Source organism: Pleurodeles waltl, chromosome 9 (assembly GCF_031143425.1).
Source record: "Pleurodeles waltl isolate 20211129_DDA chromosome 9, aPleWal1.hap1.20221129, whole genome shotgun sequence".
NCBI classification, from domain to species: domain Eukaryota; kingdom Metazoa; phylum Chordata; class Amphibia; order Caudata; family Salamandridae; genus Pleurodeles; species Pleurodeles waltl.
The window spans coordinates 382,870,665-382,897,282 of record NC_090448.1 but is presented as its reverse complement, the minus strand read 5'-3'; the positions used below and the strand labels follow the sequence as shown (position 1 = coordinate 382,897,282).

General features: G+C 45.9%; 1 protein-coding gene across 8 annotated transcripts in view; it reads right to left on the bottom strand.

The window, feature by feature from the left end:
• Window positions 1-26,618, bottom strand: part of RYR1 (ryanodine receptor 1) — a 1,068,376-nt gene that overhangs the window by 274,219 nt on the left and 767,539 nt on the right. For all 8 annotated transcript variants that reach the window (XM_069206982.1, XM_069206985.1, XM_069206986.1 and 5 more), the window contains one exon: window positions 15,012-15,124. In XM_069206982.1, coding sequence (XP_069063083.1) covers window positions 15,012-15,124 — 113 coding nt within the window. The remainder of the gene's footprint in view (window positions 1-15,011; window positions 15,125-26,618) is intronic.

The window sequence follows — 26,618 nt, the reverse complement described above, 5'->3', positions numbered from 1 at the left end:
CACTGCAGCCTGAGTGAAATAACGTCCACGTTATTTCACAGCCATTTTACACTGCACTTAAGTAACTTATAAGTCACCTATATGTCTAACCTTTACCTGGTAAAGGTTGGGTGCAAAGTTACTTAGTGTGAGGGCACCCTGGCACTAGCCAAGGTGCCCCCACATTGTTCAGAGCCAATTCCCTGAACTCTGTGAGTGCGGGGACACCATTACACGCGTGCACTACATATAGGTCACTACCTATATGTAGCTTCACCATGGTAACTCCGAATATGGCCATGTAACATGTCTATGATCATGGAATTGCCCCCTCTATGCCATCCTGGCATTGTTGGTACAATTCCATGATCCCAGTGGTCTGTAGCACAGACCCTGGTACTGCCAGACTGCCCTTCCTGGGGTTTCTCTGCAGCTGCTGCTGCTGCCAACCCCTCAGACAGGCATCTGCCCTCCTGGGGTCCAGCCAGGCCTGGCCCAGGATGGCAGAACAAAGAACTTCCTCTGAGAGAGGGTGTGACACCCTCTCCCTTTGGAAAATGGTGTGAAGGCAGGGGAGGAGTAGCCTCCCCCAGCCTCTGGAAATGCTTTGTTGGGCACAGAGGTGCCCAATTCTGCATAAGCCAGTCTACACCGGTTCAGGGACCCCTTAGCCCCTGCTCTGGCGCGAAACTGGACAAAGGAAAGGGGAGTGACCACTCCCCTGACCTGCACCTCCCCTGGGAGGTGTCCAGAGCTCCTCCAGTGTGCTCCAGACCTCTGCCATCTTGGAAACAGAGGTGCTGCTGGCACACTGGACTGCTCTGAGTGGCCAGTGCCACCAGGTGACGTCAGAGACTCCTTGTGATAGGCTCCTTCAGGTGTTAGTAGCCTTTCCTCTCTCCTAGGTAGCCAAACCCTCTTTTCTGGCTATTTAGGGTCTCTGTCTCTGGGGAAACTTTAGATAACGAATGCATGAGCTCAGCCGAGTTCCTCTGCATCTCCCTCTTCACCTTCTGATAAGGAATCGACCGCTGACCGCGCTGGAAGCCTGCAAACCTGCAACATAGTAGCAAAGACGACTACTGCAACTCTGTAACGCTGATCCTGCCGCCTTCTCGACTGTTTTCCTGCTTGTGCATGCTGTGGGGGTAGTCTGCCTCCTCTCTGCACCAGAAGCTCCGAAGAAATCTCCCGTGGGTCGACGGAATCTTCCCCCTGCAACCGCAGGCACCAAAAAGCTGCATCTCCGGTCCCTTGGGTCTCCTCTCAGCACGACGAGCGAGGTCCCTCGAATCCAGCGACACCGTCCAAGTGACCCCCACAGTCCAGTGACTCTTCAGCCCAAGTTTGGTGGAGGTAAGTCCTTGCCTCACCTCGCTGGGCTGCATTGCTGGGAACCGCGACTTTGCAAGCTTCTCCGGCCCCTGTGCACTTCCGGCGGAAATCCTGTGTGCACAGCCAAGCCTGGGTCCACGGCACTCTAACCTGCATTGCACGACTTTCTAAGTTGGTCTCCGGCGACGTGGGACTCCTTTGTGCAACTTCGGCGAGCACCGTTTCACGCATCCTCGTAGTGCCTGTTTCTGGCACTTCTCCGGGTGCTACCTGCTTCAGTGAGGGCTCTTTGTCTTGCTCGACGTCCCCTCTCTCTGCAGGTCCAATTTGCGACCTTCTGGTCCCTCCTGGGCCCCAGCAGCGTCCAAAAACGCCAAACGCACGATTTGCGTGTAGCAAGGCTTGTTGGCGTCCATCCGGCGGGAAAACACTTCTGCACGACTCTCCAAGGCGTGGGGGATCCATCCTCCAAAGGGGAAGTCTCTAGCCCTTGTCGTTCCTGCAGTATTCACAGTTCTTCAGCCTAGTAAGAGCTTCTTTGCACCAACCGCTGGCATTTCTTGGGCATCTGCCCATCTCCGAGCTGCTTGTGACTTTTGGACTTGGTCCCCTTGTTCCACAGGTACCTTCAGACAGGAATCCATCGTTGTTGCATTGCTGATTTGTGTTTTCCTTGCATTCTCCCTCTAACACGACTATTTTGTCCTTAGGGGAACTTTAGTGCACTTTGCACTCACTTTTCAGGGTCTTGGGGAGGGTTATTTTTCTAACTCTCACTATTTTCTAATAGTCCCAGCGACCCTCTACAAGGTCACATAGGTTTGGGGTCCATTCGTGGTTCGCATTCCACTTCTGGAGTATATGGTTTGTGTTGCCCCTATCCCTATGTTTCCCCATTGCATCCTATTGTAACTATACATTGTTTGCACTGTTTTCTAAGACTATACTGCATATTTTTGCTATTGTGTATATATATCTTGTGTATATTTCCTATCCTCTCACTGAGGGTACACTCTAAGATACTTTGGCATATTGTCATAAAAATAAAGTACCTTTATTTTTAGTATAACTGTGTATTGTGTTTTCTTATGATATTGTGCATATGACACTAAGTGGTACTGTAGTAGCTTCACACGTCTCCTAGTTCAGCCTGAGCTGCTTTGCTAAGCTACCATTATCTATCAGCCTAAGCTGCTAGACACCCTATACACTAATAAGGGATAACTGGGCCTGGTGCAAGGTGCAAGTACCCCTTGGTACTCACTACAAGCCAGTCCAGCCTCCTACATTGGTTGTGCAGTGGTGGGATAAGTGCTTGAGACTACTTACCACTCTTGTCATTGTACTTTTCATAAGAGAAAAATATACAAAACAAGGTCAGTGTATATACACATAGCCAAAAAGTTTTGCATTTCCTCTTTTCACTCTTTTCTAAGTGCTGAAAAATACTTCTAAACTTTCAAAAAGTTCTTAAAAGTTTAAAAAGTTTTTTTTCTGTCTTTCCAAAAAGTTTTGAAAACTTTTTTCTCTTTGTCTATCACTTTAACTCTCTCTAAAAATGTCTGGCACAGACCAAAATGTTGAACTGTCCAAACTTGCATATGATCACCTTAGCTGGAAAGGAGCAAGGAGTCTCTGCATAGAGAGAGGTTTGAGTGTAGGGAAGAATCCTTCCTTAGAACTGTTAATTAACATGCTTAGAGTACAGGATAAGGCCATAAGTGCCCAATCTGGTGAAAAAATAGCTAATGGTTCTCAATCTGATCCAGGGACTCCCCCAGGAAAAGGTTCAGGAAAGAAACTTCTCAGCCTGCCCATTACTAGACAGTCTAGCATAGTTGGTACAGAGGTTGAATCACACCATACTGATGGTGTGCTCTCACATTATACTGTTAGCCAAGCTGTTAGGGTGCCTTCTGCAAGAGACAGGTCTCCTTCTGTTCATTCCCATCATACCTCTGTATCTAGAAATGTCCCTCCCACCCACCCTGATGACAGATTGTTAGAAAGGGAGCTCAATAGATTGAGAGTGGAACAAACCAGACTGAAGCTCAAGAAGCAACAGCTGGATTTGGATAGACAGTCTTTAGAATTAGAGAAGGAAAGACAGAAGTTGGGTTTAGATACCCATGGTGGCAGCAGCAGTATTCCCCATAGTCATCCTGCAAAAGAGCATGATTCCAGGAATCTGCACAAGATAGTTCCCCCTTACAAGGAGGGGGATGACATTAACAAGTGGTTTGCTGCACTTGAGAGGGCCTGTGCTGTACAGGATGTCCCTCAAAAGCAGTGGGCTGCTATCCTATGGCTATCATTTACTGGAAAAGGTAGGGATAGGCTCCTTACTGTGAAAGAAAGTGATGCCAATAATTTTACAGTTCTTAAGAATGCACTCCTGGATGGTTATGGCTTAACCACTGAACAGTACAGGATAAAGTTCAGAGAGACCAAAAAGGAGTCTTCACAAGACTGGGTTGATTTCATTGACCATTCAGTGAAGGCCTTGGAGGGGTGGTTACATGGCAGTAAAGTTACTGATTATGACAGCCTGTATAACACAATCCTGAGAGAGCATATACTTAATAATTGTGTGTCTGATTTGTTGCACCAGTACCTGGTAGACTCTGATCTGACCTCTCCCCAAGAATTGGGAAAGAAGGCAGACAAATGGGTCAGAACAAGGGTGAACAGAAAAGTTCATACAGGGGGTGACAAAGATGGCAATAAGAAGAAAGATGGTGAAAAATCTCAAGATAAGCATGGGGATAAGGGTAAAACCAAAGATCCCACTTCAAATCTTAAACACTCTTCAGAGGGTGGGGATAAAACAAATTCTTCCTCTTCTTCCCAACCTGCACACATTAAAAAGCCTTGGTGCTTTGTGTGTAAAAACAGAGGCCATAGGCCAGGGGATAAGTCCTGTCCAGGTAAACCCCCTGAGCCTACCACCACTAATACATCAAGCTCTAGTGCCCCTAGCAGTAGTGGTACTAGTGGTGGGACTGCTGGCAACAGTCAAGCAAAGGGTGTAGTTGGGTTCACTTATGGGTCCATAGTGGAAACTGATGTCATCAGTCCCAAGACAGTTTCTGTCACACCTAGTGGCATTGGCCTTGCCACACTGGCTGCTTGTCCCCTTACAATGGATAAGTACAGGCAGACAGTTTCAATAAATGGTGTTGAGGCCTTGGCCTACAGGGACACAGGTGCCAGTTTCACTTTGGTGACTGACAACCTAGTGCACCCTGATCAACACATCATTGGACAACAGTATAAGATTATTGATGTCCATAACTCCACTAAGTTTCTTCCCTTAGCTATAATTCAGTTTAGTTGGGGTGGAGTTACTGGCCCTAAGCAGGTGGTGGTATCACCTAGCTTACCTGTAGACTGTCTCTTAGGTAATGACCTAGAGGCCTCAGGTTGGGCTGATGTAGAGTTTTATGCCCATGCAGCCATGCTGGGCATCCCTGAGGAATTGTTCCCTCTCATTTCAAGTGAAATGAAAAAGCAAAGGAGAGAAGGCCTGAAAACTCAGGATCCCTCTCCATCAACAGGTAAAAAGGGTATCACAGTATCCCCTAACCACCCTACCATTCAGGATACTATTCCTGTGGTGGGAGAAACCTCTCCTGGGGTGGCACCTGTTCCAAGGGAATCATCAGCTGGCAAAGCTGGACTCCCTGAGGTGGAAGTACCTCTCTGTGGGATAACTAACATTGGTGAGAAAAACAGCACCATTTTAGTTAACATGGAGCATCCCTCCAACCCTCCCAGAGAAACTTTAGTGCAGAAACCCTGCACTACCTCACAACACTTAGGACAGCATCCCTGCCCTAGTGTGGAGCTGATAGGACAGCATCCCTGCCCTGCTCCAACCCAAGAGAAACAGCATCCCTGTTCTCTCTTCCAGCCATATGGACAAAGTTTTTGCCCAGCTATGGCTTTTCTGAGACAGCATCCCTGTCTGGCATTTCCATCACTACAAATAGGTTCAGTGGACAATTCCCACTGCTCTAAACTAAAACTTACTGATAGAAACTCTGAAAATACATCTTCACATTGTTGCTTAGCTAAAAAACTTCAAACAGGGTGGTTTACATCCCCACAGGGAAGTAACCATTTAGTGGATGATAAAGGGAGTAACCAGTCTATTGCAGAGCTACTCTCTACTTATCACCACTTAGACAATAAAGTCTCAACTGGCCAAGGTTAGCCTTATTGTCCTTCGTTTGGGGGGGGGGTTGTGTGAGAAGGTAGCCTCTTTCTAGCCTTGTTACCCCCACTTTTGGCCTGTTTGTGAGTGTATGTCAGGGTGTTTGTCACTGTTTTCACTGTCTCACTGGGATCCTGATAGCCAGGCCTCAGTGCTCATAGTGAAAACACCATGTTTTCAGTATGGTTGTTATGTGTCACTGGGATCCTGCTAGTCAGGACCCCAGTGCTCATAGGTTTGTGGCCTATATGTATGTGTCACTGGGACCCTGTCACACAGGGCCCCAGTGCTCATAGGTGTGCATGTATATGTTCCCTGTGTGGTGCCTAACTGTCTCACTGAGGCTCTGCTAACCAGAACCTCAGTGGTTATGCTCTCTCATTACTTTCAAATTGTCACTAACAGGCTAGTGACCATTTTTACCAATTTACATTGGCTTACTGGAACACCCTTATAATTCCCTAGTATATGGTACTGAGGTACCCAGGGTATTGGGGTTCCAGGAGATCCCTATGGGCTGCAGCATTTCTTGTGCCACCCATAGGGAGCTCTGACAATTCTTACACAGGCCTGCCACTGCAGCCTGAGTGAAATAACGTCCACGTTATTTCACAGCCATTTTACACTGCACTTAAGTAACTTATAAGTCACCTATATGTCTAACCTTTACCTGGTAAAGGTTGGGTGCAAAGTTACTTAGTGTGAGGGCACCCTGGCACTAGCCAAGGTGCCCCCACATTGTTCAGAGCCAATTCCCTGAACTCTGTGAGTGCGGGGACACCATTACACGCGTGCACTACATATAGGTCACTACCTATATGTAGCTTCACCATGGTAACTCCGAATATGGCCATGTAACATGTCTATGATCATGGAATTGCCCCCTCTATGCCATCCTGGCATTGTTGGTACAATTCCATGATCCCAGTGGTCTGTAGCACAGACCCTGGTACTGCCAGACTGCCCTTCCTGGGGTTTCTCTGCAGCTGCTGCTGCTGCCAACCCCTCAGACAGGCATCTGCCCTCCTGGGGTCCAGCCAGGCCTGGCCCAGGATGGCAGAACAAAGAACTTCCTCTGAGAGAGGGTGTGACACCCTCTCCCTTTGGAAAATGGTGTGAAGGCAGGGGAGGAGTAGCCTCCCCCAGCCTCTGGAAATGCTTTGTTGGGCACAGAGGTGCCCAATTCTGCATAAGCCAGTCTACACCGGTTCAGGGACCCCTTAGCCCCTGCTCTGGCGCGAAACTGGACAAAGGAAAGGGGAGTGACCACTCCCCTGACCTGCACCTCCCCTGGGAGGTGTCCAGAGCTCCTCCAGTGTGCTCCAGACCTCTGCCATCTTGGAAACAGAGGTGCTGCTGGCACACTGGACTGCTCTGAGTGGCCAGTGCCACCAGGTGACGTCAGAGACTCCTTGTGATAGGCTCCTTCAGGTGTTAGTAGCCTTTCCTCTCTCCTAGGTAGCCAAACCCTCTTTTCTGGCTATTTAGGGTCTCTGTCTCTGGGGAAACTTTAGATAACGAATGCATGAGCTCAGCCGAGTTCCTCTGCATCTCCCTCTTCACCTTCTGATAAGGAATCGACCGCTGACCGCGCTGGAAGCCTGCAAACCTGCAACATAGTAGCAAAGACGACTACTGCAACTCTGTAACGCTGATCCTGCCGCCTTCTCGACTGTTTTCCTGCTTGTGCATGCTGTGGGGGTAGTCTGCCTCCTCTCTGCACCAGAAGCTCCGAAGAAATCTCCCGTGGGTCGACGGAATCTTCCCCCTGCAACCGCAGGCACCAAAAAGCTGCATCTCCGGTCCCTTGGGTCTCCTCTCAGCACGACGAGCGAGGTCCCTCGAATCCAGCGACACCGTCCAAGTGACCCCCACAGTCCAGTGACTCTTCAGCCCAAGTTTGGTGGAGGTAAGTCCTTGCCTCACCTCGCTGGGCTGCATTGCTGGGAACCGCGACTTTGCAAGCTTCTCCGGCCCCTGTGCACTTCCGGCGGAAATCCTGTGTGCACAGCCAAGCCTGGGTCCACGGCACTCTAACCTGCATTGCACGACTTTCTAAGTTGGTCTCCGGCGACGTGGGACTCCTTTGTGCAACTTCGGCGAGCACCGTTTCACGCATCCTCGTAGTGCCTGTTTCTGGCACTTCTCCGGGTGCTACCTGCTTCAGTGAGGGCTCTTTGTCTTGCTCGACGTCCCCTCTCTCTGCAGGTCCAATTTGCGACCTTCTGGTCCCTCCTGGGCCCCAGCAGCGTCCAAAAACGCCAAACGCACGATTTGCGTGTAGCAAGGCTTGTTGGCGTCCATCCGGCGGGAAAACACTTCTGCACGACTCTCCAAGGCGTGGGGGATCCATCCTCCAAAGGGGAAGTCTCTAGCCCTTGTCGTTCCTGCAGTATTCACAGTTCTTCAGCCTAGTAAGAGCTTCTTTGCACCAACCGCTGGCATTTCTTGGGCATCTGCCCATCTCCGAGCTGCTTGTGACTTTTGGACTTGGTCCCCTTGTTCCACAGGTACCTTCAGACAGGAATCCATCGTTGTTGCATTGCTGATTTGTGTTTTCCTTGCATTCTCCCTCTAACACGACTATTTTGTCCTTAGGGGAACTTTAGTGCACTTTGCACTCACTTTTCAGGGTCTTGGGGAGGGTTATTTTTCTAACTCTCACTATTTTCTAATAGTCCCAGCGACCCTCTACAAGGTCACATAGGTTTGGGGTCCATTCGTGGTTCGCATTCCACTTCTGGAGTATATGGTTTGTGTTGCCCCTATCCCTATGTTTCCCCATTGCATCCTATTGTAACTATACATTGTTTGCACTGTTTTCTAAGACTATACTGCATATTTTTGCTATTGTGTATATATATCTTGTGTATATTTCCTATCCTCTCACTGAGGGTACACTCTAAGATACTTTGGCATATTGTCATAAAAATAAAGTACCTTTATTTTTAGTATAACTGTGTATTGTGTTTTCTTATGATATTGTGCATATGACACTAAGTGGTACTGTAGTAGCTTCACACGTCTCCTAGTTCAGCCTGAGCTGCTTTGCTAAGCTACCATTATCTATCAGCCTAAGCTGCTAGACACCCTATACACTAATAAGGGATAACTGGGCCTGGTGCAAGGTGCAAGTACCCCTTGGTACTCACTACAAGCCAGTCCAGCCTCCTACAGGCATGATTTACCAGCAGGATGCAGGAGGCCTTGGGGCCCAGCAGCCTCAGAGTCAGTTTCATCAAAACTCAGGATAGCAACCAAAACATTGGTATCATAACCTGAATATCCTGGCTTGGCTGCTCGGGAGGAAAAGCCCAAAACTGCACTGTGTCCAGAACAGCTCTGATGAAAGGGAGCGTTTGAGAGGGAGTCAGGTGTGACTTTGGCACGTTTATTGTGAACCCCAGTGAATGCAGGAGGTCCGCTGTAGTCTGGAGGTAGGAGATGACTGTCTGGGTTGAACCCGCCTTAAACGGCCTGTCGTCTAGGTAGGGGAGACTGATAGCCCTAACCTGTGCAGATGAGCTGCAACCACCGCCACCACCTTATTGAACACCCGAGGGGCTCCGGTAAGTCCAAAGGGAAGCACAGTGAACTGAAAGTGCTTGTGACCTACCTTGAACTGCAGGTAATGTCTGTGGGCAAGCAAGATGGAGACGTGAAAATACACATCCTGCAAGTCCAAAGCTACCATCCACTCTCCTTGGTCTAGAGCAAACAAGATCTGAGGCAAAGTAAACATCTTCAGCTTCTCCTTCTTGAGGAAGAGATTGACAGTCTATAGGTCCAGTATAGGGCAAAGTTCCTTGTTCTTTTTGGGTATCAAAAGGTAGCGGGAGCTTCAACCACTGCCTAATTCTGATATAAGGACCCTTTCTATGGCTCCATTGGCAAAGAGAGAGTCGCAACTTTCTCTCAGCGCAAAGTAATGTGATCCTGCCCAAAGGACCTCAAGCAGGAGGAAGAGGACTTGTAGCTCCTGAACAGTCCCACAACCGTCTCCTTATCTGGGAACATGACGCCCAAGGAGTCACGCCAGATGGGATCAACTGCCGGGCCACAGGCAGCTTTAAGTACTGCTCCCTCAAAGCCTTTGGCTCCATGGCCTGGGAGTCCGACCAAGACTTTGAATTATGGTCATGCTCAAGACACCACAGGCAGACAAGGTGAGGGTCTGTAACCGACATGGTGCGGTGACAGGTGCCACACAGCTTGAATCCCACCTTTCTGGATAACATCCTCAACACACTTTCACAAATACTTGCCAAAATGTTGAAAAAAAACCTGTCAAAAACAGAAAGTAGGGTAGCTCTTGCCAGACCTACGTTAACGGGTGCGGAAAGAACTGAGATCTGGACACCTGGTTGGTGCCTATATGGGTGACCATGACATCACACCTGACGGCACATGCAGGGGTATAGTTCAAGCAAATGTTTCCGGATCCAGTCTGGCACCTTGGGAAAATCAAGGGTAATGAATCTGCAGCTAGTAGTCTCTATTAAGATGATGCGATCCGACATACGTCTGCGGCGCCAGTGGCTCCACATCCAGGGCTGTCGAAGTTGGAGGTTGTGGCAGAGGCGGCAGTGCTGTCCATGAGGATAGTAGTAAAGCTGAGTATCTAAACTTTGACTCAAGGCAGGGCAGAGATGCCAGATTCCAAGGTGAGGCGCCGAAACGCATCAGCTGAATCAGCATGATCAATGGATGCAGTGCTGGAGCCATCAAACCCTACGGGGCTCCGAAAAGTGTTGGTGATTTCGCAAAGGCACTGTACATGGCACTGATGAATGCCACTGGATCCGAGCCTGGAGTCGGAAAGGCAGGGTACTGCTGCATTGAAGGTTTGGGTGCAGGAACCCGCCCGGAAGGTTCTGGATGCAATGGAGAGCTGTCCAGAGCCAGTCCAAGAGATGGAGCAGGGCTGTATGGAGGATCCTTAATTGGGATTTTGACCAGCTTCGGTTCTGAGTATCAATGACTAGTGGGAGTCGGCGAACAACTGGGAGGCTTACCTTTAAACTTTTTTTATTTCTTGTGGAGTCTTTGTTTGATGGATGAGGAAGATGGAGGACAGGAATGGGGTTGAGAATGTTTCCAGCGTCGATGGTCATCCCTGGCACAGGCCATAAAGAGCTTGGGCTCCCACTCCTTGATGGCCTTGGGATTCTTGCTAAGATAGAAAGAGCATGATTTGTTGTCATGATCCAAGCCCAAACATTACAAACCGATGGAATGGGAGTCCATGATGGACACCTGTCCCTCACAGTCCCTACACAGTTTGAACCCTGATTTCTTAGGAGGACACACTGGTACTGCTTAGAAATGTTTTCATGTGTGGAAAAAACTGCTCCGTATTGAAGGTGCAGACAAAAGGAAACCGATGTTGATGTGCCAGAGCGGGCGTTTTATGGATTTGGGATGCTACCTGAATTCACTCCGGCCACTGACTGAGACCCACGCTCTCTATTGGCGGCATTGACACTTTGATGTTCTCTGGATCCAGTCTAATGGCTGGGGGTTGCTCTACAGGTGAGGAATCTGCATGAAGAAACATCCATCAGAACAGTGGCTTTATTTCTGGGTGGAGGGCACGTTGGGTTGCTGGTAGGGGAAAAAAGGGGAAGTATAGTTATGGCGGGGGCACTGCCTCAGGGATAAGGCTTGTCTGGTGGTGCCTCACGCAATTTTACTGGCTTGAATTTCTGGCAGGTAAAATCTCGTCCGATGTTCCCGCACCCAGGAAAACTGGGAGTGAGAACACCAGGCCATTCATGATCAGGCACAGTGATATCCCATCTGGGGTTACAACTCACCCCGAGTTGTAAACTGACTTTCAGTCTCTCTCTTTTTTTTATATCTACAGGATATTATGTGGGCCAGAAGAAGAAGATTAATTATTTATTGTGTATGTGGACATTTCTTTTATTGTGGTTAACCTTTTTTCACCTATGGCACAACTTTCTGTTCAAATCACTGGAGAAGTCACCCATTGTGATAGCTCCTTTCACAGAGGTCCCTCCATTTGGTCACACAGGCTCATTCATGCATGATTAGTATCGCAGACGAGATGGGAGGGGGTACCTGTGCTTGCTAGCTGTGCTTATGCTTTGAACTGATGCTCCTTGATGAATTAATTTCCATAGTTTTCTAGATAGGATTTTCCCATCAAGACATGGCATTCAAAATCCTGAAATACACTGAGGCAGTCCAGAAAGATCATATAGGAATAAAACCTCACCATAAGTCGTATACGTTACCAATACGTCCATTCTTTGTTGTTTAGGTTGATACTTGAGGAGGTGAGTCCACCTAACTCCCAGATAGGATTGTTGTTCCAAAAAATATGTGCCACCTGCCTTCTACTTTAGATGTACATAAATACCATCAACCCTTAAAAAGCTCTGTACTATCACCAAGCCCCAAAACGTCTCAACTCAGAGACATAGGAAAGAATGGGGGAAATAACTGGAATGAACAAGAATGAGTTCAGTATACTTGACTTGGTAACAGATCATTTAGGCATTATTCCCTTGTCTATTTCTTCTAGGATGATTTCTGTATTTTCTCAAGTGCAGTCTTCAGGTGCACAGGCTGATAAAGCCTTAGTTGTCACGTTAAACCAAATAAACCTGTATCCAATGTGATCCATCATTGATGATTTTTGTTTAGTTGATATAATTTCTCTTCTTCAGTTGATTACAAATCATCACAATTTCTCTTGTAATCATGCATTTACAATTTTATATATCCTTTGTGTCTATTTGCACTCAATTATTGTGTGAATATGTCCATGAGTCATAACCCCAATGCATTTCGGACCTGTGTGTATCTCGGGGACATACCTCAATGCTCAGATCATGAATGACTATTCCTCCAGCGACAAGCCTGTGTGCCAGGCTGCGCCCCTCCGTAGTTTTCTGCCATGATTCTAGCTGCTTCATTGCATGAAAGTTCAACCTTTATCAGAAGGCAGATGAAACCAAGAGGAGATAAGCCACGCCAGCAAACTCAAAATTATTTGGGCTTTCTAAATCCAAACCCTGAACATAATTTAGGATTGAAGATAAGGGGCAAAAATATACAAAAGGCCCTGTTGCAAGGACCAGGACAATGTGTTGATCCCCCAACCTTGCTCCTCCAAGACCTAAAATAGAATGCAAGGTTCCAGTTCAGGGGATGACCTGGTCCCAAAAAGACCAACAAATCTGCCACTTAAGGACCTCCAGCGTCTTTCCCAATGAGAGTCCCAGGCTCCAAAAAACAGAGCGAATATCCACACCATTCTCGTGGTCATCACTGCCACCCGCAGTACAACTATACTGACAAAACAGAACAGGAAAGGGTAAAAGCTTACCCTTCAGGAGATGAGGGTGGTTCAATCACAGCAAGAACACCTCTACTACAGTTGATCCATCCAAATCCATCTCTGAAGATTCAAAACCCCAAATTGACAGCATATAACAAATCCCCAATCCCAGGAGGGATCTGTTCCACAGAATCATTGCCAAGGGTATCAACAAGTCTCCTAACAACACCAACCTGCTTCTGCATGTCCAGCAATGTCTAGAAGAAGGAAGATGTCCATTCTCTGAAGCCGACTCACCAAGGGAGCTGGCACACTGATACAGACACAGGGAGCCAACTTTAGACAAAGTGGTTGGAGAGAATCTGGAATTATCGATCTTGCACCTCAAACAAGGACTGAGATATAAAGATAAGCATTGTGGAGGATCAGAGTAGCCAAGAATGTCGCTGAACCAATCAGAGGGACAACCCTTTGTAGACACTGCATGCTGGAATGGGCTTACTTCACTCTGACAGGTCCCGTGCAGGATGAACTCAACAAGTGGTATTTCCTATGCCAGCAGAGGTAACATCCACAGCATTCTCAGGGGTCCTAGCTACCACCCACAGGTTCTCTGATGTACATCAGCAGCAACGCAAGAGTGACCTTCTTGGGAGGTATTATGGCCCAGATTTAAACTTTTTCATGCAAAACTGCGCTAACGCAGTTTTGCATGAAAAAGTATACCACCAGCTAGCGCTATTCCAAGACGCCGGCAGGCCTTCATATTTATGGAATGACGGTAGCCGGCTAGTGTCTTGAAAAAGGACACTAGCCGGGTGAGGGAGGCGTAGGGGGAACAGGAGGTTGTGCATCAAAGGACGCATCAAAATGCCTCTAACACGACTAGCGTCATCCTTTGACGCACAACCCCCATGGACATGAATCCTGCCTTAGTAAAGACAGGAGTCATGCCCACCACCCCAGTGACCATGCCCAGGGGACATAGGTCCCCTGGGCATGGCCATTGGGCCCAGTGCCATGTAGGGGGGTCCAAGTTAAGCCCCCCTATGGCACTTTAAAAATAAATTAAAATACTCACCTGTACGTACCTGGGATGGGGTCCCCCTATCCTCTGGCGTCCCTACGGTGTGGGTGGGAGTGTCCCTGGGGCTAGGGAAGGGCATCTGTGGGCCCATTCCATGGTCTCTGACCATGGAAATAGGCCCAAAGGTCCCTAACGCCTGCCCTTACCCAGGCGTTAATAATAAGCATGCTTAGTGCCATTATTTAAGGCCCTCTTCACCCGTGCTTGATTTTTGCACGTGGGATGAATATTGCACTAAGGCCATATAGTCATTTTTTGCATGGGAACACCTATCTTGCATCTCACAGACGCAAGGTAGTTTCCCGCAAGCAAAAAATTACTTGAACTTCAAAACTTTGGCGCTAGACTGGTCTAGTATAAATATGGAGTTAGGTTTGGTTGAATTTGCGTCAAAAAAATGATGCAAATGTAGCACAAACAGGGTATAAATCTGGGCCTTTGTGCCTAGCATCACGGCTATGAGGCACACTAGCATGTTGAAGCCACATAATTTTCTGCTGTCCCTCAGCATCCCCAACTACCTCTTACATGCTCATCTCCTCTAGTGTGTCAACCAATGGGAGTAATACACTCCAAACCACCCCAAAGTATGACAATTCATACCTGACTGATACCTTCCAACTTTCGTGGCCTGCTCACTAATGCTGCACCTGTAAGCTACCTCAATGGTCTTATGTCCGGCCTTCAGTGAGGACATTAGCCCTGCTGGGACATGAGGGAGAACCATTACACAATGAAGCATCCCTTGCATGTAATTACATTGAAATAACCAAAAGAAGAATCAAAAAAGAGAAAATTAAGTAGAACCAAAAACTGTATGACACAACAGGAACTGGGTTGCCAGCTCATAAAACAGATAAGATAGGATGTCTTCTAATTAGGGGGTCCTTATGACCATGTCTAAAGAAGGCTGAGGGGTAGAGCTACTGTTGAATAGGAGTGCCTGCTTGGGATGGTGGACTCACATTTAATATGTAATTATTGGGAGGGAGAAGCAGATACAGCAGTGCTATATGTTTTAGGTTTGTCGAAGATATGATGAAGGAGTGAGGAGCTGGTATAACACTTGGCTTGCCATGTCTTACCTTGGAAGGTTATAGAGTGGAGTCATCCGGAAGCAGGCCACAACTGCGCGTCTCCGCTGCTTGGATAGAAGTTTGTGCCAGACCGCCTTCTTGGACTTAAAAGGGTGCTCCGTCTGAAAAAGGGAAGGAGGAGGGGGTGGCAGCAGGGAAAAAGGGATTAGGGGCAGGAGAAAAAAGAAAAGAGCATGGAGAGGTGAATGTTAAATGTTCCCAGATAGAATAGGCAAACAGAGGACCAGGGAAAGGAATGAGGTGATGAGAGAGAACCATGAGGAAGGATGGAAGTGGGACAGGTGAAAGGGATTCATAAGCACAGAGAAGAAGGGTAGAACAAAGTGTTAAGGGGAAGATAAAACAGAATGAGGAGAGAGATGCACAAAGAGGAATATGGAAAGGATAAAAGTGAGGGAAGAGCAAGAATGAAGAGAGAAGAGAAACAAACACAGGCCAGGCACAGAGTGAAAGATTGAGAAAAAGAAAATAAGAATGACAAAGAGACAAAAGTTAAGACAAAGTACAAACTGCAAAAATAAAGAGAATGAGAGAAGGGTAAACAGAAATTGGTCACCCCTTAAGTACGATATCCATTTTTGATTTGCACTTAGTATTTTTTGTACATGTTAGAGACCCACACTTCTAGTGAGGAAGAGCTATTCTCATGAATATTGTATGGCTTTAGAAGAATTACCAAGTTATGTACAGGTGGAATTAAAAATAGTAAATAGATCCTTCCTTACACAGTAGTGATAGGTTGATGTAGCTGATTCTTGGTTGACATCTCTTGTAACAGTCTTTCTGTTGGATACTCATTCTACCAGCAGATTCCTCACCATTGAATATACCAGGCAAAGATTGGATTCATACACATTTGCCATAATCCACTTGGCTTTAGCTCCATCTCGACACCAGAAGTGAAGTTGTGGTTAAGTCATTGGAGCCCCCTCAGCACCTTGATTTCAGTTTTCATCTGCTTTTAAAACATATATTTGTAGCAGGGACAGGAATGATATTAGCGTTTTGTAAGTGCAGTGCAGGACTAACTTAAAACATTTACACAGCTTCACATGCTATGCATAGGTTCCGCCATCTAGTGTTGGGCTTGGAGTGTCACAAGTTGTTTTTCTTCGAAGAAGTCTTTTTTCGAGTCACGGGATCGTAAGACTCCTTCCTTCGTTGATAGTGGCATGGGCATCAACTCCTTTGTTAGAATGTTTTCCCGCAGAAGGGTGTAGGAAGGAGGGATAGAGTGAAAGAATATGGATGTACAAGTAAATGTAGTAAGTAGATATGATGTCCATGTAAATGTAAAAAAAACGTATATATACATATGTACAAATAAATACTGCAACGACTACAGGCTTCTGGGGAGGAGGGAGCGTGCATGTGAATCTGCAGCACTTCATGCCACAAACAGATGTACACTGGGTAAGTTGCATTTTCCATTTGGTGACATGTGTAGCTGCAGATACACATGCTATGCATAGACTAAAAAGCAGTCCTTCTCCCAAAACAGCAGTGGCTAGCCTGTAGGAGTTGAAGTAGTTTGAAATAACGTTTTAAGTACAGCTTGACCAACATTGGCCTGTTGTTTTGAAAATACATCCACACAGTAATGTTTAGTAAATGTATGTGGAGTTGACCATGTGGCAGCTTTACATATGTCTGCCATTGGTATATTACCTAAAAAAGCCACAGAAGCACCTTTTGTCCTAGTAGAATGTGCTTTAGGTGTTATTAAAAGTTGTCTTTTTGCTTTAATGTAACATGTTTGGATGCATTTAACAATCCATCTAGCTAATCCTTGTTTAGATATAGGATTTTCTTTATGTGGTTGCTGAAAAGCAACGAAGAGCTGTTTAGTTTCCCTAAACACTTTTGTTCCATCAATATAGTACATTAGAGCTCTTTTAAGGTCAAGAGTATGAAGAGCTCTTTCAGCAGTTGAGTCTAGCTGTTGGAAGGTGACTGGCAATTCCACTGTTTGGTTAATGTGAAAAGGAGAAACTACTTTTGGCAGAAATTTTGGATTAGTCCTAAGTACTACGTTATGTTTGTATATTTGGAGAAACGGTTCCTCCAGAGTGAATGCTTGTATTTCACTAACTCTTCTTAATGAAGTAATTGCTACTAAGAAAGCAACTTTCCAAGTTAGAAATTGAATATCACACGAATGCATTGGCTCAAATGGTGGTCCCATTAGTCTTGTGAGTACAATATTTAGATTCCAAGCAGGAACTGGTGGGGTTCTTGGTGGAATAATACATTTTAGTACTTCCATGAAGGCTTTAATAACCGGACCTCTAAAGAGAGAGGTATGTTGTATAGTTTGTAAGTATTCTGATATGGCAGTGAGATTAATTTTAATAGAGGAGAAAGCTAAATTTGCTTTTTGTAAATGAAGCAGGTAGCATACAATATCTTGTACTGATGCTTTAAGTGGATCTATATTTTTAGGTTCACAGTAGTAAACAAAACGTTTCCAATTGTTAGCATAACATTGTCTAGTTGTAGGTTTGCATGCTTGTTTCAGAACTTCCATACATTCTAATGGAAGTTGTAAGTATCCAAATTCTATGACTTCAGGAGCCAAATCGCTAAATTGAGAACATTGGGATTAGGATGTCTGGTGTGACCTTTGTTTTGTGATAACAAATCCACTCTGTTTGGAAGTTTGCAATGAGGCACTACTGACAGATCTAGGAGTGTTCTGTACCAATGTTGCCGTGCCCACGTGGGGCTATGAGTATCATGGTGAGAGAGGTGTGACACAGTGTGTTGACCAAAAATGGAATTAGCGGGAGAGGGAGAAAAGTGCAAGCAAATATCCCTGACCAGTTGATCCATAGAGCATTGCCCTTGGTGTGGGTGCCTGGATGCGAAGTTTTGGCATTTTGCATTTTCACTTGTTGCAAATAGGTCTATTTCTTGTGTTCCCCACATTTGAAAGTACTGTTGAAGTAACTGGGAGTGAATCTCCCATTTGTGTATCTGTTGCGGTGTCCTGCTTAGCAGATATTCTAGCTAATTGAGTATCCCTGGGATGTATTCTGCTAGCAAGTAAATGTGATTGTGAATTGCCCATTTCCAAATTGTTTGGGCTAGAAGGGACAGTTGAGATGAATGTGTCCCCCCTTTTTTCTTCAGATAATACATTGTTGTCATATTGTCTTTATCAAGACAGTTTTGTGCTTGAGAAGGGGCTGAAAAGCTTTTAGGGCAAGGAATACAGCTAACAATTCTAAATTGTTTATGCAATAAGTTAACTGTATTGAATTTCATTTCCCTTGTATGGTAAGGTTATTGAAATGAGCTTTCCAACCTATCATTTACACATCTGTTGTTATTGTGGTCTGTGGCACAGGGTCCTGAAATGACCGCCCCTTTATTCAATTGTTGTGATTTCATCATTGAAGAGACTTGTGCTTTTGACGGTCTAACAACAATAGATCTTGCAATTGACCCTGTGCTTGAGACCATTGCTGTGAGAGGCACTGCTCTAGTGTTCTCATGTTTAATCTTGCACGCAGTACTATTGCTATGCAGGATGCCATCTTTCCCAGTAATCTCATGATAAACCTTACAGTGTACTGTTGATTTGCCCGAATTTGTGGTATGAGATTTTGAAAAGCTTGTATCCTTTGTGTATTTGGATAGGCTAAGGTTTTTGGGGTATTGAGAATGGCACCTCGATAAGGTTGAACTTGTGCTGGTTGAAGATGAGATTTTTGGTAATTGATTGTGAACCCTAACGTGTGTAGGGTTTCTATTGTGTATTGAGTGTGTTGCTGACATACTATAATATTGCTTGATTTTATTAGCCAACCGTCTAGATAAGGAAAGCCATGTATGTGTTAGCTAAGCTGCTACTACAGCTAGCATTTTGTGAAAACCCTTGGAGCTGTTGTTATGCCGAATGGAAGAACTTTGAATTGGTAATGGTTTCCCACTATCACGAACCTTAGGTATTTTTGATGAGCTGGATGTATGGGGATTTGAAAATATGCATCTTTGACATCTAATGCAGTCATGTAATCTTGTTTTTGTAGTAGTGGAATGACATCCTGCAGAGTTACCATGTGAAAGTGTTCTGACAGGATATATAGATTTAGTGGTCTGAGATCTAGAATGGGTCAGAGAATGCCATCCTTTTTGGGAATGAGGAAGTATAGTGAGTATATCCCTGTTCCGTGTAGAGATTTTGGAACCAATTCTACTGCTTCTTTTAGTAGTAGCAATTGTACTTCTTGTTGTAACAGAATGTTGTGTTCTTGGGACAACATGTGATATTGAGGAGGATTATTTGGAGGAGTAGAAATGAGTTCTAGGCAGTAACCATTGCGGATAATTGAAAGTACCCATTGGTCTGCGGTGATATGTTGCCATTGGGAGTGGAATTGCTGCAGTCTGCCCCCACAGGTGATGTGTGGGGTTGTGGTATACTGAGGAAGCCACTGTTTTGATGGTGTGGTGACACTCTTTGAGGCTTGAAATTTGCCTCTGGCTCTGAAGTGTTGGCCTCTATAACAGCCTCTAAATGCTCATCTTTGGCATTGTTGATGGCCTTGTTTAGGTTGTGAGGTGGAAGCGTCTGCAGATTGGGGCTTGAAACCTTCTCTAAATTGTTGTTTACGAAAGGAGCCTCTATAAGGTGTAGAGTATAGAGCTCCCATAGCCTTTGCAGTGTCAGAATCTTTCCTTAGCGTTTCAATTGTTGTGTCAACCTCAGGACCAAATAGGTGTTTTTTGTCAAACAGCATATTGAGTACTGCCTGTTGGATTTCTGGTTTGAAACCAGAAGATCTTAACCATGCATGTCTATGTATGGTTATGGCAGTATTTACACTTCTAGCTGCTGTATCTGCAGCATCAAGAGCAGATCTTATTTAGTTGTTGCTTATTGCCTGACCTTCTTCAACAATTTGTTGAGCCCTTTTTTTATGTTCTTTTGGCAGGTGTTGTAGGAATTCCTGCATTTCGTCCCAGTGCGCCCTGTCATATCTTGCTGGTGGGGCTTGTGTATTGGCAATGCGCCATTGGTTAGCTGCCTGTGTAGCTACCCTCTTACCAGCAGCATCAAACTTCCTGCTTTCTTTGTCAGGGGAGGGGGTATCCCCTGAAGATTGGCTATTGGCCCTTTTTCTAGCAGCGCTAACAACAACAGAGTCTGGTAGTACCTATTGCGTGATGTAAGCTGGGTCTGTTGGTGCAGGCTTGTATTTTTTGTCTATTCGTGGTGTTAAAATTCTAGCCTTAACTGGCTCTTTAAATATGTCTTCTGTATGTCTGAGCATGCCAGGCAACATTGGCAAGCACTGGTATTGTGAGTGGATGGAGGACAATGTACTGAAAAGGAAATCCTCTTCCAAAGGCTCACTATGCATCAGTAACCCATAGTATGCAGCTGCTCTAGAAATCACTTGTGAATATGCTGTGCTATCCTCTTGTGGCAAAGGTTTAGAAGGATAGAGGTCTGGGTCATTTAGTGGTATGGGATAAGGATCATACAAATCCCAGGGGGTCAACTGTATCATCATGCAAATAAGTATGGGAGTGTGTTGGTGGTGGGCTAGCAGGTGGCGGTGAGAAAGAAAGTTGTGGCAAATGTGGTGGAGAATTTTGTAAAGGTAATGGTTTCTCCTTCCTTTTAAAGATTTTTGCTGGTGGTGGAGCAGTACTAAGAATTTCTTGAAACACCAACTTTCTTTTGGTTTGTGGAGGAGGTGAAGTAATGATCCTGCCGGTCTCTTTTTGGATATCTATCCCTGTTTGTTTGGCATCCATGACTTCAAGTATAGGCTGAATATCTGAATCTTCAGAAATATATTCTGATGTTTTAGGCAATTTAGAGGATTGTTAATCGAAGGTCTTTGAGTTGTGTTTTAATTGGCTCAAAAGTCCTTGTTCCTCTGTATAAGAAGATTTTTCGGTTCCGAAGTAGATAACTTTTCCAGTCCCGAAGATACAGCCTGTGGTTTTGGCTCAGAAGCTCTGCATTGAACTTTCGACTTCGAAGAGTGTGGACACCGGCTCGGCTCGGATGTGGAGCTTTTAATGGATTTGCTCGACTCCGGCATTGAAACGGGTGTGCCTTTTTCAGCGCCAAACCCCAAAGGTCGGTCGCCAATGATTTTCTTTTGGGTGGAACCATGGCTCTCTGGCAGTGGTGCACCCAAGGCCTTAATTGTTCTCTTAGAAGTGGGCATAGGGGCAGTTGTACTCACATGCTGAGCCGCAGTGATCGGTTGGCTATCTTCATCCGAGTCTGCTTCAGAGTCGGTGTCCTGGATGGAAACTGCCGTCTGTGCCTGTTGTTATTCTACAGTGTCAATGTACTCTGTATTTTTCGACGCCATCTCAAATCTTCTCGCTCTCCGGTCATGCAGTGTCTTCTTCGACCAGAACGACCGTCAAGCTTCACAGTCCTCTTCTCGATGTTCAGGAGAGAGACAGAGATTACATACCACATGTTGATCTGGAATTGGAATTTTACGTAGCATCGAGGTCAGAATCGGAATGGAGTCCGATCCATCAGGCTCTGATGTGCTAGGCCTGAACAGGCTCGAGTTTGGGCATGCGCCCCCCAAAAGGGTGTGTTCTGTTGTTTGACGGTACTATTGGTTCGATAATAGATGGAAACGAGATCGAAACAATACTGACAGTGAACTAGAGTTATTATAAAGTTTCAGAATCGAAAGTCTCGGAGCGAGAGGAAAAACTGTCCGAACCCGACTGCGGAAAGAAAACATTCTAACAAAGGGAGGAGCCTTTCGATCTTGTGACTAAAAAAAAAGTCTTCTTTAAAGGAAAACAACTTGTAACACTCCGAGCCCAACACTAGATGGCGGAACCTATGCATAGCATGTGTATCTGCAGCTACACATGCCACCAAACATATATATATATATATATATATATATATACACACACACACACATAAAGATATACGTACACAAAGATATTTTTATATTTATCTATATATCTATACCACTGTTGATTAGTGCTAAAGTGCATGTGCTCTCTCCTTTAAACTTGGTATGATTGGCTTACACCTGTTTGCCACATTTAATTGACCTGTTAGGCCCTTGTACAGTAGTATCCCCTATACGCAGGGCCTGTAAATTAAATGCTGCTACAGGGCCTGCAGCGCAGATTGCGCCACCCACAGAAGTAACCCTTCAAACCTATCTCAGGCCTGCCACTGCAAGGGCTGCAGGTGCAGTTTACTGCCACACTGAACTGGCATTTAGAGTTACTTGCCGAGCATGAGACTCCCCTTTTACTACATAGCGGTCACCCCTAATGTAGGCCATAGGTAGCCCTACGGGCAGAGTGCGGTGTAGGAAAAAGGTAGGACATGTGCCTTCACTGTGTGACATATCCTAGTAGTGACAAACAACCTATTTGGTTTCTCACTGCTATGAGGCCTATTCCTCTCATAGGATAGAATTGGGAATTCCCTCAGAGGTACTTAAGTGGTGATTTCTGATCTGTGAGGAGTAGCGTGGGTGTGTTTGGTATGTTTGGAATAGTAGTGAGAAATCCTGCTCATTGGTGTAGGTGGATATTTATTAAGGAATGCATTTTTAAAAAGGGGGCATTTCACTGTGCTTATGATCTTTGTGCTTTGTAGCCTGACTCCAATCCACGTCCAGGATATAGTGACAGGTGGGCTTTGTGCTTACTTTTCAGATAGCCATCACACAGGGAGGGCTTGGCTGTAACAGGATTACATCTGCATACTGAATGGTCTTCCTGGACAGTGAGAGAGGGAGGCGGGGCACACTTACATCTGTATAGGCTGTGTCCTACCCTCACACAAAGGGCTTGTTTACCCCCTAATGATGCCTGGAGCCAGGACTGGAGTTGAAAGGGGGTGTTGTGCGCTTCTAAGTTTCCTTTGAAGTTCCCCTAGATCAAAGACATTTTGAGTATAAGTACAGGGGCTGTGACCCCATGATGTTAGACACTGCATAGATGTGTACCCAGACACTGCTGGCTCTACAGACTGCACACGGCCAGGAGGAACTGCCATTGGACTGACTTTGTTGTTGTACTGACCGATGGCCTGTTGGGCTACCAGAAGGCCACTTTACGTCAAGGACCCTGATGTGCTGGCCTGCTGCTGGTTCCCTGCTTCTGTGCTCCCCAGTTGGTCTCCAGGGACTGGGTGGTGTGTCCTCCTCCCTGTTTTGCCATAAGTACTCCTTCAAGAGTGTGGGGGGCTGGATTGGAGCCCTCCTTCATCCTCTGGTCAACGCATGAAGAGCACTTGGACTTCCCTGTAGACAGCGCTTGAGGAATGCTTTGGGAAGGAGAGGACATGTGGAGCCTTGATCAGTGTGTGTTGTGTGCTGTGACTCAGAGAAGCTAGGCAGTCTAGCTGCATCCCTTCGTGGTGGTGTGTCCTTTTCGCTCCCATACCAAAACTGCCACGCTGCATTCTCCTTCAAGGAGGGGCCAGGGAGAAGGAGGAGTATGGCAGTGACGGCCAGCAGTATTAGGTGAGCGCAGACGAGTTACGCACTATCTAGTGCCCCCCAAGGCACAAGCAGGCTTACCCTTTGGTGTCAGCTCTGCAGATGCAGCGGTGAGCTGTCCAAAAGAAAGCGGCCGTCCCATCAGGAAGAGACCGCTCCGAGGACCCGCCCGGGCTCACCACATTGGCCAGTTTTTGCTTCTTGAAACAGATGTACCACAGGCTCGCAAGCAGCTGCAGCTGGAACCTCTGTGGAATGAGGGACCCAGAGAGGTCCTTGGCAAGGCCCCAGAGCCAGAAGGCTACTTTTTGGTACCATATCTCCTCGAGAGGGAGAGCCTCAAAGTATTAGATCTCCTCAAGAGGGAGAGCCCGCAGCAGCCGCAGCATCCTTTGATTGTTCCCCACGTAGGGGTCCTAGCGAGGTCTCCCCATCGACGTGGGTAGTGTGTGAGCCACCTCATGCATGTGCATATCTTCTGGGGGCACTCATAAGTAAGCTGGCATGACGGGAAGGAAACCTCGAAGGAGCTCCTGAGCGAACCGATTCTGCCTGATTACCATATTAACTGTAGTAGGTGTGCAGGTGTTCTGTAGCCTACCGCTGGCTCTCACATTACCGCCTAACATGTAATAAAGGTGCAGATTCATAGCATTTATGTGGTATTACTGGTGATATGTGAGGACCAAACTGATGATTTAGGTATGGTGATGCTTTGGTGATTCATGTGTTTTCTCTCCCTAACCTATCTGCTGCATTTCATAATCTCTGATATTATAGTATATGTCATTTTTGCCTTGTAAGGATAAGAAGCATATTTCAGGATCTGCCTTGTATGCACAGGGAGGGTGTTTTTCATGACATCTGCAACTTATAAGTTTTATTTTATTGCACTAACAGTGATGGTTCAACAGTTGCCAAGTGGGCAAGGTAATTTATGATCCATGCCATGTTTGGTCAATGATTTATGTACAATATATATTATATTTTTATATAATCCGGTGTGGAGTCTCTTTTGTGGTATATTTATTGTGTCATGGTGTGTGTTGCGCAAACGCTTTACAGATTGTCTCTGTGGATAATCCTGACTGCTCTGTGCCAAGCTACCGGAGGGGTAGCACAGGTTATCTTTGGTGTGTAACTGACTCGCCCTGACTACAGTAGTGGGTTCTGCCTGGCTGAGGTGCATACCCTAGCCAACCAGAAACCCCATTTCTAACAGTATATGAATACACTATACACACACACATACACACACACATATTACCTACTGTCAGTCTGACGTTTTAGTTAGGACCTAATAAAAAAGCTTTTTTTTGTTTTGCCAATAACTTTGGATCCGTCTGATGCATCTACATGAAATTTTCAAAACTGGTATGCTAAATCGTTCAGCTGCTGTCTTGAAAGTTTCGGGGTGATCCGGCAAACAGGAGTTTAAACTTGGTCCCCAGGTGGGCCAGGTCCCGGGGACATTGTTTTTTTCTTAATAATTTATGGGAGAGGGGGTGCATGCGGCCCTCCTACCCATGGCCAATCTTGGCCCCGGGGACCACCACCTCCCCGGAGCAGCCCAAAATGTGGTGGAGGAATGCCATATGGCCCCCCATTCGAAGGCTGTTTCAGTGATGTCATTTGAGATGTCATCAGTGATGTCACTGACCATGTCATGAGTGATGTAGTATGCAAGGTCATAAGCAGTGTATTACGGGAACAAAATTTATAGTTAACTCAACTCAGTTAGCTATAACTGCAGAATTTTTATGGTTTTGTACATGTGAAAAATGTGAGCCTGTAATCTTCAGGTTTTTTAATTGAATATCTATGGGTTTTTTTAAGTCTTTTTCCTAACTATAACGCCCCTGTAACCTTTGTTTTTTTCAGTGAATTTATATATTTTTTTAACATAAAGTAATTTTCATTACTATACATTAATCCAAGCACCACCATGCATGGCCTATGGGCGTGTGCAGCAGCGGTTGCATGGCTCACTGCATTGAATATTGATAATATCCTGGGGTGGTGGCGGTCCCTGGGCTGTGGGAGGGCCAGGAGGACCCCGCATAGAATATTGATAATGCTATAGGGAGGTAGCGGTCCCCGGGACTATACTGGGGGCTGAGCAACCCCCCCACACTGAATATTGATAATGTCCTGAGGAGGTGGCAGTCCCCTGGGCTACGGGGGGGGAGGGCCATGCGGACTCCCTCATGTAATTTTATTTTGTACTCCGGTAAGGTGGAGGCCCTGCAAAACAAATGTAAATGTTCCCGGGACCTGGCCCACCCGGGAACTTGTTAAAAACATGCGCAGAGGCCCAAGCATTTTTTTTTTTTCAAATTGCAATATTTGGGAAGTTGTAGCGAATTTGCTTAATCTTTTTTTTTTTAAGTGTGTTAGCTCTGGCAGGGTGCCCCTCGGATCCCAGCACCAGAGCTGAGGGGTCAGGGTTACTCTACCCTGGCTCCTTGCCTTTTTTTTGTCACTTTCCCAAGATGGCTGCCATCACTTCCTGGTTTGAAGTGCTGGCAGCCAATCAGAGTTCTGCATTTCCCTGCACAAGCTCATTATTATTTGCGAAGTCGTCGGGGAGGATCCACGGCCTTTGATATACAAATCTGGTTCTCCTTAACTACTGGACAGATTTACACCAAATAAGCAAAAGTGGTATCTGCATACCAAAAGCTACCTTCTGGCAAATTTTGTGTAATTCCATCCACTGGTTTGGGCTGTAGTCGTGTCTAAAGGTCCTATAGGAATTAACATGGAAATACAACTTTTTTGACACCCCCCCCTTTTTCTTGGTCCCCGCTTGATGAATCACCCCGAAACTTTCTGCGCGCAACAAGAATAACTTTTTTGGGGGAACATTTTGTGAAGATTTGTCAAACGGTGGGCGATCGCCACTATATCTATAAAACTTTCCGTAAAAAAGTCTCATCCTTCAGCTTCTTCTTGGAAAGATTTGAGGTGATCCATTAAGAGGAGGCTGAGAAAAACAGCTGAATGGAATTACGCCGAATATGGTAAAAAAATAGATCTTGGTCCAGAAATCATGCTTTAAGTAATTTGGTGTAAATTTGTTCAATAGTTTTGGAGAAATAAAGGCTCAAAATGTATACATATTTCACAC